Source organism: Thalassophryne amazonica, chromosome 7 (assembly GCF_902500255.1).
Source record: "Thalassophryne amazonica chromosome 7, fThaAma1.1, whole genome shotgun sequence".
Classification (NCBI taxonomy): Eukaryota; Metazoa; Chordata; class Actinopteri; order Batrachoidiformes; family Batrachoididae; genus Thalassophryne; species Thalassophryne amazonica.
The window spans coordinates 2,248,064-2,269,939 of NC_047109.1; the positions used below are offsets into that span (position 1 = coordinate 2,248,064).

The 21,876-nt window shown below is 43.1% G+C and overlaps 1 protein-coding gene across 3 annotated transcripts in view; it reads left to right on the plus strand.

Annotated features, from left to right (window-relative positions):
* The window catches only part of LOC117513559 (sodium bicarbonate cotransporter 3-like), a 118,743-nt gene that overhangs the window by 73,993 nt on the left and 22,874 nt on the right, over positions 1–21,876 (plus strand). For all 3 annotated transcript variants that reach the window (XR_004561635.1, XM_034173718.1, XM_034173717.1), the window contains exons 8-14: positions 4,658–4,815; positions 6,352–6,439; positions 12,207–12,353; positions 12,455–12,558; positions 14,518–14,692; positions 14,813–14,946; positions 20,255–20,500. Coding sequence is in view for 2 of the 3 variants with exons in the window: in XM_034173718.1 (XP_034029609.1) it covers positions 4,658–4,815; positions 6,352–6,439; positions 12,207–12,353; positions 12,455–12,558; positions 14,518–14,692; positions 14,813–14,946; positions 20,255–20,500 (1,052 nt within the window). In the remaining variant the exon portion in view is untranslated. The remainder of the gene's footprint in view (positions 1–4,657; positions 4,816–6,351; positions 6,440–12,206; positions 12,354–12,454; positions 12,559–14,517; positions 14,693–14,812; positions 14,947–20,254; positions 20,501–21,876) is intronic.

Sequence of the window (21,876 nt, forward strand, 5' to 3'; positions counted from 1 at the left end):
ATCGATCACTAATGATTAAATGCAGAGTGGTGCATACAGAGCAAAAAGAGAAAGAAACAGTGCATCATGGGAACCCCCCAGCAGTCTACGTCTATAGCAGCATAACTAAGGGATGGTTCAGGGTCACCTGATCCAGCCCTAACTATAAGCTTTAGCAAAAAGGAAAGTTTTAAGCCTAATCTTAAAAGTAGAGAGGGTGTCTGTCTCCCTGATCTGAATTGGGAGCTGGTTCCACAGGAGAGGAGCCTGAAAGCTGAAGGCTCTGCCTCCCATTCTACTCTTACAAACCCTAGGAACTACAAGTAAGCCTGCAGTCTGAGAGCGAAGCGCTCTATTGGGGTGATATGGTACTACGAGGTCCCTAAGATAAGATGGGACCTGATTATTCAAAACCTTATAAGTAAGAAGAAGAATTTTAAATTCTATTCTAGAATTAACAGGAAGCCAATGAAGAGAGGCCAATATGGGTGAGATATGCTCTCTCCTTCTAGTCCCCGTCAGCACTCTAGCTGCAGCATTTTGAATTAACTGAAGGCTTTTTAGGGAACTTTTAGGACAACCTGATAATAATGAATTACAATAGTCCAGCCTAGAGGAAATAAATGCATGAATTAGTTTTTCAGCATCACTCTGAGACAAGACCTTTCTGATTTTAGAGATATTGCGTAAATGCAAAAAAGCAGTCCTACATATTTGTTTAATATGCGCTTTGAATGACATATCCTGATCAAAAATGACTCCAAGATTTCTCACAGTATTACTAGAGGTCAGGGTAATGCCATCCAGAGTAAGGATCTGGTTAGACACCATGTTTCTAAGATTTGTGGGGCCAAGAACAATAACTTCAGTTTTATCTGAGTTTAAAAGCAGGAAATTAGAGGTCATCCATGTCTTTATGTCTGTAAGACAATCCTGCAGTTTAGCTAATTGGTGTGTGTCCTCTGGCTTCATGGATAGATAAAGCTGGGTATCATCTGCGTAACAATGAAAATTTAAGCAATACCGTCTAATAATACTGCCTAAGGGAAGCATATATAAAGTGAATAAAATTGGTCCTAGCACAGAACCTTGTGGAACTCCATAATTAACTTTAGTCTGTGAAGAAGATTCCCCATTTACATGAACAAATTGTAATCTATTAGACAAATATGATTCAAACCACCGCAGCGCAGTGCCTTTAATACCTATGGCATGCTCTAATCTCTGTAATAAAATTTTATGGTCAACAGTATCAAAAGCAGCACTGAGGTCTAACAGAACAAGCACAGAGATGAGTCCACTGTCCGAGGCCATAAGAAGATCATTTGTAACCTTCACTAATGCTGTTTCTGTACTATGATGAATTCTAAAACCTGACTGAAACTCTTCAAATAGACCATTCCTCTGCAGATGATCAGTTAGCTGTTTTACAACTACCCTTTCAAGAATTTTTGAGAGAAAAGGAAGGTTGGAGATTGGCCTATAATTAGCTAAGATAGCTGGGTCAAGTGATGGCTTTTTAAGTAATGGTTTAATTACTGCCACCTTAAAAGCCTGTGGTACATAGCCAACTAACAAAGATAGATTGATCATATTTAAGATCGAAGCATTAAATAATGGTAGGGCTTCCTTGAGCAGCCTGGTAGGAATGGGGTCTAATAAACATGTTGATGGTTTGGATGAAGTAACTAATGAAAATAACTCAGACAGAACAATCGGAGAGAAAGAGTCTAACCAAATACCGGCATCACTGAAAGCAGCCAAAGATAACGATACGTCTTTGGGATGGTTATGAGTAATTTTTTCTCTAATAGTTAAAATTTTGTTAGCAAAGAAAGTCATGAACTCATTACTAGTTAAAGATAATGGAATACTCAGCTCAATAGAGCTCTGACTCTTTGTCAGCCTGGCTACAGTGCTAAAAAGAAACCTGGGGTTGTTCTTATTTTCTTCAATTAGTGATGAGTAGAAAGATGTCCTAGCTTTACGGAGGGCTTTTTTATAGAGCAACAGACTCTTTTTCCAGGCTAAGTGAAGATCTTCTAAATTAGTGAGACGCCATTTCCTCTCCAACTTACGGGTTATCTGCTTTAAGCTACGAGTTTGAGAGTTATACCATGGAGTCAGACACTTCTGATTTAAAGCTCTCTTTTTCAGAGGAGCTACAGCATCCAAAGTTGTCTTCAATGAGGATGTAAAACTATTGACGAGATACTCTATCTCCCTTACAGAGTTTAGGTAGCTACTCTGCACTGTGTTGTTATATGGCATTAGAGAACATAAAGAAGGAATCATATCCTTAAACCTAGTTACAGCGCTTTCTGAAAGACTTCTAGTGTAATGAAACTTATTCCCTACTGCTGGGTAGTCCATCAGAGTAAATGTAAATGTTATTAAAAAATGATCAGACAGAAGGGAGTTTTCAGGGAATACTGTTAAGTCTTCTATTTCCATACCATAAGTCAGAACAAGATCTAAGATATGATTAAAGTGGTGGGTGGACTCATTTACTTTTTGAGCAAAGCCAATAGAGTCTAATAATAGATTAAATGCAGTGTTGAGGCTGTCATTCTCAGCATCTGTGTGGATGTTAAAATCGCCCACTATAATTATCTTATCTGAGCTAAGCACTAAGTCAGACAAAAGGTCTGAAAATTCACAGAGAAACTCACAGTAACGACCAGGTGGACGATAGATAATAACAAATAAAACTGGTTTTTGGGACTTCCAATTTGGATGGACAAGACTAAGAGACAAGCTTTCAAATGAATTAAAGCTCTGTCTGGGTTTTTGATTAATTAATAAGCTGGAATGGAAGATTGCTGCTAATCCACCGCCCCGGCCCGTGCTACGAGCATTCTGACAGTTAGTGTGACTCGGGGGTGTTGACTCATTTAAACTAACATATTCATCCTGCTGTAACCAGGTTTCTGTTAGGCAGAATAAATCAATATGTTGATCACTTATTATATCATTTACCAACAGGGACTTAGAAGAGAGAGACCTAATGTTTAATAGACCACATTTAACTGTTTTAGTCTGTGGTGCAGTAGAAGGTGCTATATTATTTTTTCTTTTTGAATTTTTATGCTTAAATAGATTTTTGCTGGTTATTGGTAGTCTGGGAGCAGGCACCGTATCTACGGGGATGGGGTAATGAGGGGATGGCAGGGGGAGAGAAGCTGCAGAGAGGTGTGTAAGACTACAACTCTGCTTCCTGGTCCCAACCCTGGATAGTCACGGTTTGGAGGATTTAAGAAAATTAGCCAGATTTCTAGAAATGAGAGCTGCTCCATCCAAAGTGGGATGGATGCCGTCTCTCCTAACAAGACCAGGTTTTCCCCAGAAGCTTTGCCAATTATCTATGAAGCCCACCTCATTTTTTGGACACCACTCAGACAGCCAGCAATTCAAGGAGAACATGCGGCTAAACATGTCACTCCCGGTCCGATTGGGGAGGGGCCCAGAGAAAACTACAGAGTCCGACATTGTTTTTGCAAAGTTACACACCGATTTAATGTTAATTTTAGTGACCTCCGATTGGCGTAACCGGGTGTCATTACTGCCGACGTGAATTACAATCTTACCAAATTTACGCTTAGCCTTAACCAGCAGTTTCAAATTTCCTTCAATGTCGCCTGCTCTGGCCCCCGGAAGACAATTGACTATGGTTGCTGGTGTCGCTAACTTCACATTTCTCAAAACAGAGTCGCCAATAACCAGAGTTTGATCCTCGGCGGGTGTGTCGTCGAGTGGGGAAAAACGGTTAGAAATGTGAACGGGTTGGAGGTGTACACGGGGCTTCTGTTTAGGGCTACGCTTCCTCCTCACAGTCACCCAGTCAGCCTGCTTTCCCGGCTGCTCGGGATCTGCCAGGGGGGAACTAACGGCGGCTAAGCTACCATGGTCCGCACCGACTACAGGGGCCTGGCTAGCTGTAGAATTTTCCACGGTGCGGAGCCGAGTCTCCAATTCGCCCAGCCTGGCCTCCAAAGCTACGAATAAGCTACACTTATTACAAGTACCATTACTGCTAAAGGAGGCCGAGGAATAACTAAACATTTCACACCCAGAGCAGAAAAGTGCGGGAGAGACAGGAGAAGCCGCCATGCTAAATCGGCTAAGAGCTAGTAGCTACGCTAAGCTAGCGGATTCCTAAAAACACGCAAAGTGAATAATGTGTAAATAATTTAGAGGTGATTCAGCAGAATGAGTGCTTTAGTTAAGGCACGTAAAGATTACACTGGGAAACAAATCGTAATCTAGATAACTAGATCAATCTAACTGCGCAGATTAAACAGCTAACAGATACAGAAAAACACCGCTGTGCTCCGGAACAGGAAGTGATACAATACCGCAGTGAGAGCCAACCACCAGTAGAGGCAAGCAAGAGATGCCTCTTGCTTGCCTCATGCTAAAAGGTAGAAACAAAGTTTGTACAGAGAGCATGTGAAGGTTATTAACAGTTAAAACTGGATTGTCCTCTCTGGGACAGGAATGCCCCAAGTAAGAGTTTAGAGCACAGCAGATATGGTGTCCAAAGGTTCATCTGTTTGGAGGTTTAACTTCTTGATAAACGTACTTGTATTTTGAGATGCATAAATCCTGGTGGCACTGGGACAGACATCAGAGGCCACTGCAGTTTGTGTGGCTGAGCCTGTGTGTTGGTGCGTTTCAGGTGGATATGAACTTCATGAAGAAGATTCCTCCTGGAGCTGAGACATCCAATGTACTGGTGGGAGAGGTTGACTTCTTGCAGCGACCAATCATTGCCTTTGTGCGACTTTCCCCTGCTGTGCTGCTGACCGGCCTCACGGAGGTCCCCGTACCCACAAGGTAACCACGCTCACCTGATGTTAGATGCTGTATTCCAACTATATTTGGAAGTAAGCAAAAATGTAGATCTACCAGATGTTATGACTTGGTCTGGGTGTTTAGTGTGTGGGTGTCCATGTGTATATACATGGATCCATTTCTGGTTGTTATGGACAGTCTGAGTATTGCTGCGGAAAGCTGTTGTGGCCTCCACCAAGAAAAAGTAAGTTCTGTACAAACCCTGAAGTACACAGGTGCCAGTGCTTCTCCCTGGACACTGTAGCATTAAGCAGATGAGAATATACAGCTTCCTCTGGGTCGGGCACCTGTCCATTGCAGGTTACTCCCCCCAGCTAAGGCTGGTGCCCACTGACAGCTGGATGGAGCAAGACCTAACTGTAAATGATCGAGCGGTTACTTGAGGAGACTCCGATGAGGATGAACACTTGTGTAGGAACATGAGCTATGTTTTGATAATTTCAAATCAAATCAATTTTATTTATATAGCGCCTAATCACAACAAACAGTTGCTCCAAGGCGCTTTATATTGTAAGGCAAAAGCCATACAATAATTACGGAAAAACCCCAACGGTTAAAACGACCCCCTGTGAGCAAGCACTTGGCGACAGTGGGAAGGAAAAACTCCCTTTTAACAGGAAGAAACCTCCAGCAGAACCAGGCTCAGGGAGGGGCAGTCTTCTGCTGGGACTGGTTGGGGCTGAGGGAGAGAACCGGGAAAAAGACATGCTGTGGAAGAGAGCAGAGATCAATCACTAATGATTAAATGCAGAGTGGTGCATACAGAGCAAAAGGAGAAAGAAACACTCAGTGCATCATGGGAACCCCCCAGCAGTCTAAGTCTATAGCAGCATAACTAAGAGATGGTTCAGGGTCACCTGATCCAACCCTAACTATAAGCTTTAGCAAAAAGGAAAGTTTTAAGCCTAATCTTAAAAGTAGAGAGGGTGTCTGTCTCCCTGATCTGAATTGGGAGCTGGTTCCACAGGAGAGGAGCCTGAAAGCTGAAGGCTCTGCCTCCCATTCTACTCTTACAAACCCTAGGAACTACAAGTAAGCCTGCAGTCTGAGAGCGAAGCGCTCTATTGGGGTGATATGGTACTATGAGGTCCCTAAGATAAGATGGGACCTGATTTGACGCGTTTCTCTGAACTTGATCAGTGTTGGGGATCGCAGTGATTGGTGAACACCAAAGCCACACCCACAGTGTGCCTGGCTGTGGCGGATGGCTGTTATTGAAGGGGTGGACTGATTGTCTGAGTGGTTGTCATGCAGAACCCGGGAAGTTTCCATAGGGTGTTGGATACGGTGAAATGAGGCACCGGTCAACCAAAGCATTCAGAGTAAGAGGTTAAACCTGGTTAAATAACTGAGCTTTGTCAGGTTTTGGTCAGGATTAATCCACAGAACTTTGTTCTAAATTTCAGTGTCCTGTGGGGTTTTATTAGAAAGTTGTGCTGAACGATGTCTCCAATCTTTTAATTTTCATGTTGCTATGAATCGCTGAGACTCAGATGGTCTGCTGCTGTTGGTTTGTAGGTTCCTGTTCCTTCTTCTGGGTCCATTTGGAAAAGGTCCACAGTACCATGAGATAGGACGCTCCATCGCCACTCTGATGACAGACGAGGTGAGACTGAAAATAAGATGAACCTGTTTAAGATGAACCTGTTTGTTTCCAAAGGTCCTCCGATATCAAAACAGTTACGGCAGCTGAACGTCTTGACCTTCACTTGGATGAGCGAGGAAAAGTATTGAAAATTGTCCAGAAAACGGCTTACTCTCATTCACTTTTTAGTGCTTTGGACTGATGGTCTGAAAGCACTAAAAGAGTGCTTTCAGAGTCCCGCACAGTGCGCCGCCTGGACGTTTTCTCAAAAAGTGCTCAATGATGTTTGGTGGAGACGTTCCTTGTGGAACTGTCTGGATGTGGAAGCTTGGACTTATGGCTTGAATGTTCCCAGGGCCATTTGTTGCCCCACACCTGTGAGTTGGGATGGATTATCTCAGTAATGGAGAAGTGCTCACTAACACAGATTTAGATAGATTTGTGCACGATATTTGAGTGAAATAGATCTTTTGTGTATAGAAAATGTTTTAGATCTTTGAGTTCAACTCATAAAAAATGGGAGAAAAAACAAAAGTGCTGCATTTATATCTTTGTTCAGTGTATCTTATGTTTTCTTTCAGCTTCATTTGTTCTGAGTTTTATAAAATACTTTTCACGTGCATTTTGAAGTCCCTTTCTGATCCATGGTTTATCAACATTTCCTTTATTACCAACTTTTGACACAAATGGGCAAATTGGAAATAATACAACCCCAGTTCCAATGAAGTTGGGATGTTGTGTAAAATGTAAATAAAACAGAATACAATGATTTACAAATCCTGTTCAACCTATATTCAAATACACCAGAAAGGCAAGATATTTAATGCTCAAACTGATAAACTTTATTGTTTTTGTGCAAATATTTGTTCATTTTGAAATGGATGCCTGCAACACGTTTCAAAAAAGCTGGGACAGTGGTATGTTTGCCACTGTGTTACATCACCTGTCCTTCTAACGTTTGGGAACTGAGGACACTAATTGTTGAAGCTTTGTAGGTGGAATTCTTTCCCATTCTTGCTTGATGTACGACTTCAGTTGTTCCACAGTCTGGGGTCTCCGTTGTCATATTTTGCGCTTCATAATGCGTCACACATTTTCAATGGGTGACAGGTCTGGACTGCAGACAGGCCAGTCTAGTACCAGCACTCTTTTACTACGAAGCCACGCTGTTGTAACACGTGCAGAATGTGGCTTGGCGTTGTCTTGCTGAAATAAGCAGGGACGTCCCTGAAAAAGACGTTGCTTGGATGGCAGCATGTGTTGCTCCAAAACCTGGATGTACCTTTCAGCATTGATGGTGCCATCACAGATGTGTAAGTTGTCCATGCCATGGGCACTAACACACCCCCATACCATCACAGATGTGTAAGTTGTCCATGCCATGGGCACTAACACACCCCCATACCATTACAGATGTGTAAGTTGTCCATGCCATGGGCACTAACACACCCCCATACCATACAGATGTGTAAGTTGTCCATGCCATGGGCACTAACACACCCCCATACCATCACAAATGTGTAAGTTGTCCATGCCATGGGTCAATCAGGCACACACACCCCCATACCATCACAGATGTGTAAGTTGTCCATGCCATGGGCACTAACACACCCCCATACCATCACAGATGTGTAAGTTGTCCATGCCATGGGCACTAACACACCCCCATACCATTACAGATGTGTAAGTTGTCCATGCCATGGGCACTAACACACCCCCATACCATCACAAATGTGTAAGTTGTCCATGCCATGGGCACTAACACACCCCCATACCATTACAGATGTGTAAGTTGTCCATGCCATGGGCACTAACACACCCCCATACCATCACAGATGTGTAAGTTGTCCATGCCATGGGCACTAACACACCCCCATACCATCACAAATGTGTAAGTTGTCCATGCCATGGGCACTAACACACCCCCATACCATTACAGATGTGTAAGTTGTCCATGCCATGGGCACTAGCACACCCCCATACCATCACAGATGTGTAAGTTGTCCATGCCATGGGCACTAACACACCCCCATACCATCACAAATGTGTAAGTTGTCCATGCCATGGGCACTAACACACCCCCATACCATTACAGATGTGTAAGTTGTCCATGCCATGGGCACTAACACACCCCCATACCATCACAGATGTGTAAGTTGTCCATGCCATGGGCACTAACACACCCCCATACCATCACAAATGTGTAAGTTGTCCATGCCATGGGCACTAACACACCCCCATACCATTACAGATGTGTAAGTTGTCCATGCCATGGGCACTAACACACCCCCATACCATCACAGATGTGTAAGTTGTCCATGCCATGGGCACTAACACACCCCCATACCATCACAGATGCTGGCTTTTGAACTTTGTGCTGTTAACAATCTGGATGGTCTTTTTCCTCTTTTGTCCAGAGGACACGAAATCCATGATTTTCAAAAACGATTTGAAACATGGACTTTTCGACTTTGTGTCTGTCCATTTCAAATGAGCTCGGGCCCAGAGAAGGCAGCGGCGTTTCTGGATGTTGTTGATGTTTGGCTTTCACTTTGCATGGTAGAGTTTTAACTTACACTTGTAGATGTAGCGATGACCTGTGTTAACTGACAATGGTTTTCTGAGGTATTCCTGAGCCCACGCGGTAAGATCCTTTACACAATGATGTCAGTTTTTAATGCATTGCCACTTTGAGGGATCGAAGGTCATGGGCATTCAATGTTGTTTTTCGGCCTTGCCACTTACGTGTAGAAAGTTCTCCAGATTCTCTGAATCTTCTGATTATATTATGGACTGTAGATGATGGAATCCCTAAATTCCTTGCAGTTGAATGTTGAGAAACATTGTTCTTAAACTGTTGGACTATATAGTCCTGAATTTTAGAAAAGTTTATAGAAAGACTTCTACTATTAAAAGTGAAATGAAAGCTTTGCATTTTGTATCTCCTGTATCTCTATGATAAAGTGGTACAGAGGAGGATTTTCTTAAAAACAGACCTGAAAGTTTAGCTACAGATTGCCAGAAGGTACATCTAAGATGCAAGCCTAGATCTGATTTGTTTTGGTGAAATAATGTCCTTCTCTGCTCTACTCCACTATGAAGCTAAGAGTGATGATGCAGAATGCAAAATTTCTCCAGTCATAGCCACAAAAGCCAATAACTTCTTCTGGGTGTCTTGGTCGCTTTCCTTACTCTTCTCCTTCTTGCACAGTCACTCGTTTTTTTTTTAGAACTGTCTACACAGATTTACCATAGAGTGCCAAACTATTTGTATTCCCTCATAACTGATGTAAATAAAGTCCAAGACATATTCAGTGGCAACTTCACCATCAGAGAGCCTCGACCACAAAAGACTCCAAGCTGTCATTGATGTTAAAGGGGGCAACAGATGTTATTAAGAGCAGGGGAATGTAAACTTTTGATCAGGGTCATTTGGGTAGTTTCTGTTGTGATTTTAAATAGTATAAACACAGTTATTTCAGAATAAATGGCTTCACCCAACCACTAACCATGAGTGTGGAAAAAAAAGTTTATTACCATTCATATTTTCTTAAAAAGTGGCCAGAAAATTAAATACTCTGCCAGGGTATGTAAACTTTTGAGCACAGCTCTATTTAATCTTGGAAATCATTCTACAAGTGGGTGAGTGCCCTGTTCCATTCTTTTTTTTCTTTTGTATTTTGTTCTCAGTAGAGCTGGTAGGCTTTATTTTTATTTTACTTTGAGAGAGTCTGTCAGATTTTGGATCTTGATGTGTGCAGAGCAGCACGCTTTTACATGCATGCGCACACGGACCTCTCCACTATTTTTCATGCTGTCTGATCACACAGATGTATTTTTTAGATTTTTCACCGTTATATTGATGACAACACTTATAAGCATGCACAGTGCTGAGCCTCTAGCAAAAACTGTTTTTAATAGGCTGCATTTATGACTAATGGCCGTGCACTTGCGCCAAGTCTTCTCACAGTGGAGAGCGGCTGCTCCCTTTACTGTGACTGCATCAGAATTAACAGTTAGCACTTAAAAAGAGCATATCTCACCCATATTGGCCTCTCTTCATTGGCTTCCTGTTAATTCTAGAATAGAATTTAAAATTCTTCTTCTTACTTATAAGGTTTTGAATAATCAGGTCCCATCTTATCTTAGGGACCTCGTAGTACCATATCACCCCAATAGAGCGCTTCGCTCTCAGACTGCAGGCTTACTTGTAGTTCCTAGGGTTTGTAAGAGTAGAATGGGAGGCAGAGCCTTCAGCTTTCAGGCTCCTCTCCTGTGGAACCAGCTCCCAATTCAGATCAGGGAGACAGACACCCTCTCTACTTTTAAGATTAGGCTTAAAACTTTCCTTTTTGCTAAAGCTTATAGTTAGGGCTGGATCAGGTGACCCTGAACTATCCCTTAGTTATGCTGCTATAGACGTAGACTGCTGGGGGGTTCCCATGATGCACTGAGTGTTTCTTTCTCTTTTTGCTCCGTATGCACCACTCTGCATTTAATCATTAGTGATTGATCTCTGCTCCCCTCCACAGCATGTCTTTTTCCTGGTTCTCTCCCTCAGCCCCAACCAGTCCCAGCAGAAGACTGCCCCTCCGCGAGCCTGGTTCTGCTGGAGGTTTCTTCCTGTTAAAAGGGAGTTTTTCCTTCCCACTGTAGCCAAGTGCTTGCTCACAGGGGGTCGTTTTGACCATTGGGGTTTTACATAATTATTGTATGGCCTTGCCTTACAATATAAAGCGCCTTGGGGCAACTGTTTGTTGTGATTTGGCGCTATATAAAAAAAGAAAGAAGAAGAAAAACTAGTCATCATAACATGACATCACCCTTATGTAAACTTTGGAATTAATCTGTGGCTCTATTCTTAACGTTAGCAGCTACATTCCATTTTCCTCAAAGTTACGTAAACACTGTCGGACACACTTGGAAAAACGAGTACTCTTGAGTACTTTCAGCAGTCTCTGTAGCTGTTTGTTGTGAATGCCATATACTTTGAGACCGGTCATGGAAGTGCACAAAGTAATCCCAGTGGATCATCACTAAGAGCCCAAATCTAAACTGTAAGATTTCGGTGCAACATGTCCTTTTTGATCTTCAGGTACACTTGATGATGTTTTTGTATCTTGGAATTTCCTCCCTTTCTGGCTCAGATTGTTCATAAGTGTCGGTTTTCCAGGCATCTGAAAAATTTGGTTGAATCCACACATTAATTTGTTGTTGGTCCCTGTGGTGTGCGGAGCCAAAGACAGCGTCTGCAGTATCTTCTTTTTTGTGCCATTTTCTGCACTTAGGCATCACTATCTCCCACCAGACTGGGTGCACTCTGGTCTGTTCAGCGTGCCAGCAGACACGCTTTGATTGTGGCGTCTTGTGTGGTAGTCCAGTGTGATGCTGGATTTTGGGGGGGGGGGGGGCTTTTTTTTTTTTTATTTTTGCGGTTGTGGACCTTCAAGTCCCACTTCTTGTTTTCAGTATCCACACTATAGTGACCGAGTGAATGCACCGAGTAACAGGAAGTGAAAGGCAGTTTTTGGTCCACTCTGGCATTGCTGTTGCAGGGACATTGCTCAACCTTTAGGGCAACGTTTGTGGAGTTGCTGCTACAGGACAGCACTCAGCGTGTCATAATCATGAGCGTTGATTTTAAATCGTCACTGCAGAGCAGTAAAGTCGACAGATCAACACGTTCGGTGTCTAAGTGACCTGAGGCCCGGGGAAGTCACCAATGACCATGTGCAGTACCACACTCATATTATGACTGTAGATGGCGCTCACTTTGTTTCTCTTGTAGATTTTCCATGATGTCGCTTACAAAGCGAAGGACAGGAAGGACTTGCTGTCCGGGATTGACGAGTTCCTGGATCAGGTGACAGTGCTACCTCCGGGGGAGTGGGACCCCAGCATTCGCATTGAGCCCCCCAAAAATGTCCCGTCTCAGGTGGGATTAAGACTCCTTTGTTCTACCAGGAAATGTGTTGGCTTCTTCAGCCGGTTGTATTCCAGAGGTTAGTTTTGTGTCCTCTTTTTGTCTCCCTGCAGGAGAAGAGGAAGATTCCGCCGATCCCTAATGGCACAACCAGTGGCACAGATGGTACCAAGAAGGTGGCGCATGACACTGGACCAGAGCTGCAGAGAACAGGGAGGTGTGTTCATGTGGATGGTACCATAACTACACTTCATATTTTGGTACCATTTCAAACCTCACTACAATGCTTTAAGTAAAATCCCAAATTGGACAAAGTTTGGATGGTATGGAAAATGCAAAACAAACAATCGGAGACCATTTACTTTGTTTCGTATTTCATTCCAGATAGTATGAAGCAAAAATAGTTTGTTTTGTGTGATCAACTTCATTTAATTTCATATAAATCCATTCCTGCATTTAAGTCCTGCGACATATTACAAACAAGTTGTAACAGGAGCAAATTGGAGTTAATAAAGGTTTTGTTTTTAAAGTTATTTCAAACGTGATTGAAATCATGATTTGATGCAAAAGTAGTATTCATGAAAGGCTTTAATTTTTTGAGGAGCAAAGATGAGCCGAGGATCTTCAGTTTGTCAACAAATGTGTGAGGACATTATAGAAATGTTTAAAAACAATGTTCTCAGAGAATGATTGAAGGAATTTGCATATTTCTCTCTCTGCAGTACAGAATATCATTAAAGGATTTTCAGTGTGTAAAGGGTAAGGGTGCAAGTCTAAATTGAAGATCCGTGAAATAACTGATGTAACCACTGATATAATTACTTTGGGAAAGCTTTGTCAAGCACTAAAATACAGAGTTAATTTACAAACGACACTGAAAACTTTATTGTTCAAAATAGAAACTTGATGCTAAACCTTGACCACAACCAGCTTTGATCTCCCTGAGCCCAGAGGCATCAGGTTGAACCATCATACACTGGAACTGTGTATTGTGGTCAATTGATCAGTCGTCACTATCTTTTGTTGTCAGAAATGGTCACAGTGTTCTCCAAACCAAAGAAGAAGAAGAAAAAAAAAACGACCATCCAGACTTATCAGCAACAAATCCAAATGCCTGGGTTTGTGATGGTCTGGGACTTTATCAGTGTTCTTTCAAAGGTTATTTACACTCTGTGATGCAGCAGTAATACAAAAAAGTACACTGAGATTTCAGAGCAACATGTGCTGCCATCAAGACAAACAGTTCCACATTCTGTACACATTACACAGACAGGGCTGCAGAAGAAGAAGGTACGGGTACTGGACTGGCCTGTCTGCAGTCCTGATCTGTCCCCAGCAGAGAGTGTGTGGAGAATTTAGACACAAAAAATGCAACAAACACAACCCCATACTGTTGGACACCTTAAGATGTGTTTGTAGGAAGAATGGGACAAAGTGACACCTGAAACGCTTCATCTCTTGGTGTCCTCAACGCCAGAACGTCCTCTAAGTGTTGTGAGACAGAACAGCAACATTACAAAGTGGCAAATGGTTTAGTGTCCCAACATTTTTTGGAATGTGTGAGGAAGCTGAAATGAAGGAATGAATGAACATAAACAAATGAAATGAAGTGAACCAGTAAAAAATCTGAAATATGTTAAGTTCATACTGACTGAATTCAAACAGAAGTCAATGTAAAAGTAAGAATCACTGCATTTTTGTGTATTTTCCATATCATCCCAGCTTTTTCTAGTGTGTGTGTGTGTGTGTGTGCCTGCGTGTGTGTGTGTGCACCACAGATCTCTAACCCCGCTCCATCACTAACCCTGCTCCTGATGAGCTCCTGCATTGTTTCTGTGTCAACCTGCTGCATCCACAGCTGATTGGTCAACTCTGGTGTCTCCTTGCAGGGTCAGTGACTCAGTAAGGAGGCGTGTTCCGTGATGTGTGCCGTGAGCCGGGGTCAGAATAACGGTGAAGATAAATCTGGTCTTTGTGTGTAATCTGAGCTGTAGCTACTCTGTAAAGTTTGTTTCTCAGACGGAGACGTTTATGTCTGTCCTCCCACCTTTAAGCTGTGTGTCCCATCAACATAAAAAAGACAAACAGATGCACAAACACTCAGACACAAAAACACAAACTGCTCTCGTGGTGCTAACAGTAGAATTTGGCAGTGACTATGGTTTCCGTGTCTCAGGATATTCGGCGGTTTGGTGAACGACGTGCGGCGGAAATCTCCCTTCTATTGGAGTGACATCAGAGACTCCCTCACTCTTCAGTGTTTGGCATCTGTCCTCTTCCTGTACTGCGCCTGCATGTCGGCCGTCATCACGTTCGGGGGACTACTGGGAGAAGCTACCAAGAACAACATCGTAAGAAGCAGACAGCTAGCCTAGCTTAACGCTAAGACAGGAAGCAGGTTGTACTGTTAGCGTAGCAACATTAAAGCAGTAAGAGCAGGCCTCTTACAAATTCTGGTTCTTTCTCTACAGAGCGCCATAGAGTCTCTGTTCGGGGCGTCCATGACGGGCGTGGCCTACTCCCTGTGTGCCGGTCAGCCGCTCACCATTCTGGGCAGCACCGCCCCGGTTCTGGTTTTTGAGAAGATCCTTTTCAAGTTCTGCAGGTGAGTTTGTCTTGATGCGTTTTTGGCTGTGTGCACATTAATTTAGTCACAACACCCCGAATAAACTGCATCAGAGGAGCCCACATTTCCGTTACCGCTTCTACATGGGCAACACAAACGGGTTTTGTCCAGTTATTTATTTAGTTATTTATTTATTTGTGCCTCTGCGATCACACGGGCTGCAGCACGCTTGGCCTGCCTGTACCTGACAGCTGCCTCCAGGGTCCCACTTACCAACAAAGGCAAATAGGACTCCTTCTTCAGCTTGACGGCATCCCTTACTTCCGGCGTCCACCACCGGGTTTGGGGATTGCCGTCACAACAGGCACCAGAGACCTTACGACGACAGCTACGAGCAGCCGCAGCGACAATGGAGGTGGAGAACATGGTCCACTCGGACTCCATGTCTCCAACCAACCAATAAGCTCTCCCGGAGGTAGGAGTTGAAGACCTCGCTGACACAGGGTTCTGCCAGTTGTTCCCAGCAGACTCCCACGATACGTTTGGGCCTGCCAGGTCTGACCGGCTTCCTCCCCTCCCAGCGGATCCATCTCACCACCGGGAGGTGATTGGTCGACAGCTCAACCCCTCTCTTCACCCAGGTGTCCAAGACACGTGGCCGAAGGTCAGATGATATGACTACAAAGTCGATCATCGACCTCCGGCTCAGGGTGTCCTGGTGCCACGTGGACTTATGGACACCCTTGTGCTCGAACATGGTGTTTGTGAAGGACAAACTGTGACTAGCACAGAAGTCCAACAACTGAACACCACTCGGGTTCAGTTTGTGGAGGCCGTCTTTCTGATCACCCCCCTCCCGGACTCACTGTCGACGCCCACATGGGCGTTGACGTCCCCCAGGAGAACAGTGGAGTCCCCAGTTGGAGCACTATCTAGTACCCCTCCCAAGGATTCCAAGAAGGTCAGGTACTCTGCACTGCCACTCGGCCCGTAGGCCGAGACAACAGTGAGAGAGCTGTCCCCGACCCGAAGGCATAGGGGCGCGACCCTCTCGTTCACCAGGGTGAACTCCAACACATGGTGACTGAGCTGAGGAGCAATAAGCAGTGCTACCCCAGCTCTCCGCCTCTCCCCGTGGGCAACACCAGAAAAGTGGAGCGCCCAGCCCCTCTCCAGGAGTTGGGTACCAGAGCCCAAGCTGTGCGCGGACGTGAGCCCAACTATCTCTAGTCGGTATCTCTCAACCTCCCGCACAAGCTCAGGCTCCTTCCCCCCCAGCAAGGTGACGTTCCATGTCCCAACAGCCAGGGGCTGTGAACTGCCACCCAGTCCTCTCTGCACCCGACCCCCATGGCCCCCTCTGCAGGTGGTGAACATACAGGGGAGATTGAGGGAATTTAAGGGTTAAAGTGTTTTGGTTTTGGAGACTCTTCCCCCTGTGTGACACACCCACTCAAGTCTCTGAGACTAATAATATGACCTTTAACTTTCATGAAGTTTAGCTTGTAACATAAAAATGTTTCACCTTTGATTGTGTTCATCTCACACTCGGCCGCCTGCAGATATTCACTCGTGACTGTGGGGGAATGAAGTGTCACGTGTTAAAACTTTGCAAACCTGCTGAAACTGATCATCCAACTATTTTTGATCCAACCACTTATACAAACTGGTAACAGTCTGACATTAACAGAATTGCATCATCTGCAGAAGGTTGAATTTCAATACATAGACCATCACAGGGAACTCTCTGTGGTCCTCAGCGGTACCTTTCAGATCTGATGCGACACTTAATGTCCTAATTCCTCTCTCGCTCGTGTTGGAGGTGTTTGGGCTGGAATGTGATTTGCTGCGTCTCCAGGTTTGAATCCCAACCAATCCACGTTTGATACACGTCTTTCCCTGTTTCAGGTCTGTCGTCACTTTCACTGTAATAAAGGATGAAAATGTCCAAAAATATATTTAAAAAAGTACTTTGAAGAAGACTGTATTTACACAGTATGAGGTTTAAATGGTTTATAAAATTACTGGATTTATGAACAGATTACCGTCTTTTCTGTACTATAAGTCACACCAGTTTCTTTGATGTGACTAGTGTCGCTTTGATAAGGAACAGGATGTTACTGCACAAACGCCAAGTACCCCCCCTAATCCCCCCTTTATTATCACAGAGCATGAAGTAAGGCTCCTGTTACAAAAACAAAACAGTAGGAAAGCTGCAGGCCCCGACCTTGTATCATCTGCCACTATAAAGTTCTGTGCTAATGAACTGGCCTCAGTTTTTACTGACATCTTTAATTGGTCTCTGAGGCAAAACAGTGTCCCTGCTTGTTTTAAATCTGCTGTTATCATTCCCGTGCCTAAGAAACCAAATATTAGTTGCCTTAATGATTACAGACCTGTTGCTTTAACGCTCATGGTTATGAAAATCTTTGAGCGACTAGTATGTGATCGCCTGTCTAAACTGGCCAGATTGGACTCTGGTCAGTTTGCATACAGGGCAAATAGGTCTGTTGACGATGCTGTGTCTGTGTGTTTACATTCCATCCTGCAATACCTTGAGACCCCAGGCAACTACGCTAAGGTTCTTTTCATAGACTATAGTTCTGCTTTTAATACAATCTTACCCAGCAAACTCTTTTATAAGCTGCAACAAATGGGAATTCATAGTTCCCTTTGTCATTGGGTACTTGACTTTTTAACACAGCGCTCCCAAGTGGTCAAAATCCAAAATAACACCTCCAAGGTTAAATATGTAAGCACTGGTGCCCCCCAGGGATGCGTGTTGTCACCTCTTTTATATTCCTTGTACACAAACGACTGCACATCACAAACTGACACTGAAAATGTTTAAATTTGCAGATGACACTACACTAGTGGGTCTAATTTCTGGTGAGGACGATAGTGCCTACAGAAATGAGGTCCACTCACTCATACAGTGGTGTCACATTCATAATCTAGAGTTAAATGTAGCGAAAACCAAGGAGTTAGTGGTTGACTTTCGCAGACAAAAGAAGGAATCCCTGCCATTGCACATTAACGGATTGGAAGTGGAATGTGTGAACAGTTTTAAATTCCTGGGCACTACGATAGATTCCTCCCTGAAATGGGATGAGAACCTTACTTGCTGTGAACTCCCTCCCATCTCTACTATTTATGAAACACGTATTTGTCGGAAAGGGTTGAAGATCCTACTAGATCAGTCACATCCAGCTAACTCCCTTTTCAACATCCTCCCATCAGGTAAAAGGTTGAGAGCCATAACCACTAAAACATCACGCTTTCTCAACAGCACCTACTGCAGAGGTATTAAGCAACTAAATAGTTCTCCTACCCTGCACCAGCACCTTATGAAAGTAGGTTTTTATGACTGTGACTGAGCTCATATACATTGTTGTATTCTTTTTATCTTTTTATATGTTTATTTATTTAGCATTTTAGTGCAGTATGTCCATTTTGTATCTGCTGTGTATTGTACTACTGCACTTAGCACTTTAACAAGCCACTCTGTATGTTTAGCTAACACTAGTGGGCGGGGTTCGCATCGTGAAATGGTACCAAACGTATGGAACCAAATTTGCATGTTAAATGCAGTGCAACACAAATGGGACGAATAATCAATGTCACGTGACATACAAAGCACCAATCAAATGACAAGGATCCACTCAGCTGTTACAGTAGTGTTCAGAATATTAGTAGTGCTATGTGACTAAAAAGATTAATCCAGGTTTTGAGTATATTTCTTTTTGTTACATGGGAAACAAGGTACCAGTAGATTCAGTAGATTCTCACAAATCCAACAAGATCAAGCATTCATGATATGCACACTCTTAAGGCTATGAAATTGGGCTATTAGTAAAAAAAAAGTAGAAAAGGGGGTGTTCACAATAATAGTAGAATCTGCTGTTGACGCTACAAACTCAAAACTATTATGTTCAAACTGCTTTTTTAGCAATCCTGTGAATCACTAAACTAGTATTTAGTTGTATAACCACAGTTTTTCATGATTTCTTCACATCTGCGAGGCATTAATTTTGTTGGTTTGGAACCAAGATTTTGCTGGTTTACTAGTGTGCTTGGGGTCATTGTCTTGTTGAAAGACCCATTTCAAGGGCATGTCCTCTTCAGCATAAGGCAACATGACCTCTTCAAGTATTTTGACATATCCAAACTGATCCATGATACCTGGTATGCGATATATATAGGCCCAACACCATAGTAGGAGAAACATGCCCATATCATGATGCTTGCACCATCATGCTTCACTGTCTTCACTGTGAACTGTGGCTTGAATTCAGAGTTTGGGGGTCGTCTCTCAAACTGTCTGCGGCCCTTGGACCCAAAAAGAACAATTTTACTCTCATCAGTCCACAAAATATTCCTCCATTTCTCTTTAGGCCAGTTGATGTGTTCTTTGGTAAATTGTAACCTCTTCTGCACATATCTTTTATTTAACAGAGGGACTTTGTGGGGGATTCTTGCAAATAAATTAGCTTCACACAGGCGTCTTCTAACTGTCACAGCACTTACAGGTAACTCCAGACTGTCTTTGATCATTCTGGAGCTGATCAGTGGGTGAGCCTTTGCCATTCTGGTTATTCTTCTATCCATTTTGATGGTTGCTTTCCATTTTCTTCCACGCGTCTCTGGTTTTTTGTCCATTTTAAAGCATTGGAGATCATTGTAGATGAACAGCCTATAATTTTTTGCACCTGCGTATAAGTTTTCCCCTCTCCAATCAACTGTTTATTCAAACTACGCTGTTCTTCTGAACAATGTCTTGAATGTCCCATTTTCCTCAGGCTTTCAAAGAGAAAAGCATGTTCAACAGGTGCTGGCTTCATCCTTAAATAGGGACACCTGATTCACACCTGATTGTTCCACAAAATTGATGAACTCACTGACTGAATGCCACACTACTATTATTGTGAACACCCCCTTTTCTACTTTTTTTTTACTAATAGGCCAATTTCATAGAAAAGAGTAAAAATGTTTGTTCATCAGAAACAGCAGCAAGTTTGAAAGTGTTTCCGAAGCAGTTACTGATTGATGGAGTATTGATCGGGTCATAGTTCAGGTATTGATTGCTCGGTCTGTCGGCTTGAACTTTGCACTGTCATGTAACTGTGTCTAACTCTGTAACTGATTGTTTGGTCTCCGCAGAGGGTCACCCCTCTGAGTCTGGTCTGCTTGAGGTTTCTTCCTCATTCTCATCAGAGGGAGTTTTTTTCTGACTGCTTCTTGCCTGGGGGGTTGGTGAGGTTGGACCTCACTCGTGAGTTTGTCGTTAATGGGGTCAAACATGTCACTGTAACATTTTAGTCCTCCTAATTATGTCATCTATCCTCAGTAACTACGGGCTGGCCTATCTGCCCCTGCGGACCAGCATTGGCCTATGGACCACCTTTCTCTGCCTGGTTCTGGTGGCCACAGATGCCAGTTCTCTCGTCTGCTACATCACTCGCTTTACAGAGGAGGCCTTTGCTGTCGTCATCTGCATGATCTTCATTTATGAAGCCCTGGAGAAGCTGGTCCACCTGTGGGAGGTCTACCCCATCAACATGCACAATGACCTGGACAACCTCACCTTCTACAGGTGTGTCAGACCCGACCCTGACCTCAAGCCACTAAGAATCTGTTAGAGTTTTTCATAGTTAGACCTGAAACGTTTACACACACACAGAAATGATCACCCAGGAGAAACTGAATTTCTTTATCCTGTACAGGAGAGGACAATCGAGAAGCTCCTTCAGAAAGAACTGTCGTCCGTCCTAAAGGTCCCGCCCATTTGCCTCTCCTTTTTATTGAATACCGTTGCATACGGCATATAGGAATGACGATATCACAAAACAATGGAAAGACACAAAGTCTGGTCTTACATTGATATGAGCCCTGTCTCCTAAGCTTTACATAACAATGTCAGGTTACAATGCTCTTCTTCAAGGCTGAACCATTAATCAAAAGTACACATCTGTGATTAGCCAATCATGACCCCAGCCAACCAGTCTGACATTCTAGATAGACAATCTGCACATTGAATGCTCAAAGATCATCTGCTCACTGTTTGACAGTCTTAATGCATTTGAACCATTCAGTGTATATGATTGCTTTTGACACTAAGTAATTACTTAAAGGAATAATGGTACATGAACTTTCACACATGCATATACATATATATGAAAAATAGAGAACAGAAATCAAAGACATGATTACAGAGAGTACATCAAAGTGAAGACATTAATATTTGATAATATATATATATTGACAATATAGAGAAAAACCCTGTCATTCTTCCCCCCTGTTTATCCAATTTAATATCTACACGTCTAACATTATCATTGTAGAAATATCAAAAACTTACAAACAGTGTACCTAACCACCCGTTTTCCCTGTCAGGACAGGTTGACATAATTCAGTCTCCGATAGCAATAACGCAACATAGTAATGGTCCAGCAATAAGCCATCAACTGTGGTGGAAATCATCCGTTGCGCCATTGATCAAGCAAGAGGAATCATACAACAAATCATAACACATAGTAAGTCAATTCAGTGGTTTCCATCAGACACATACCCGTTGAACACCATTTCTTTGTATAAATACAGTCAGTAAAAATCTATTTAAGCATAAATATTCAAAAAGAAAAAATAATATAGCACCTTCAACTGCACCACAGACTAAAACAGTTAAATGTGGTCTATTAAACATTAGGTCTCTCTCTTCTAAGTCCCTGTTAGTAAATGATATAATAATTGATCAACATATTGATTTATTCTGCCTTACAGAAACCTGGCTACAGCAGGATGAATATGTTTGTTATGTGTCGGACGCGGTCGGCGTACCGACCCAGCGTTTGACAGGACCCAGCATAAAACAAGCAGAGCACGGTTCAAAAGATAACGATTTAATAATCATAGTGAGTTTAATGATAAAAAAAACAAAAATGTCCGCGGTCTGGTGAGGTGAAAACACGG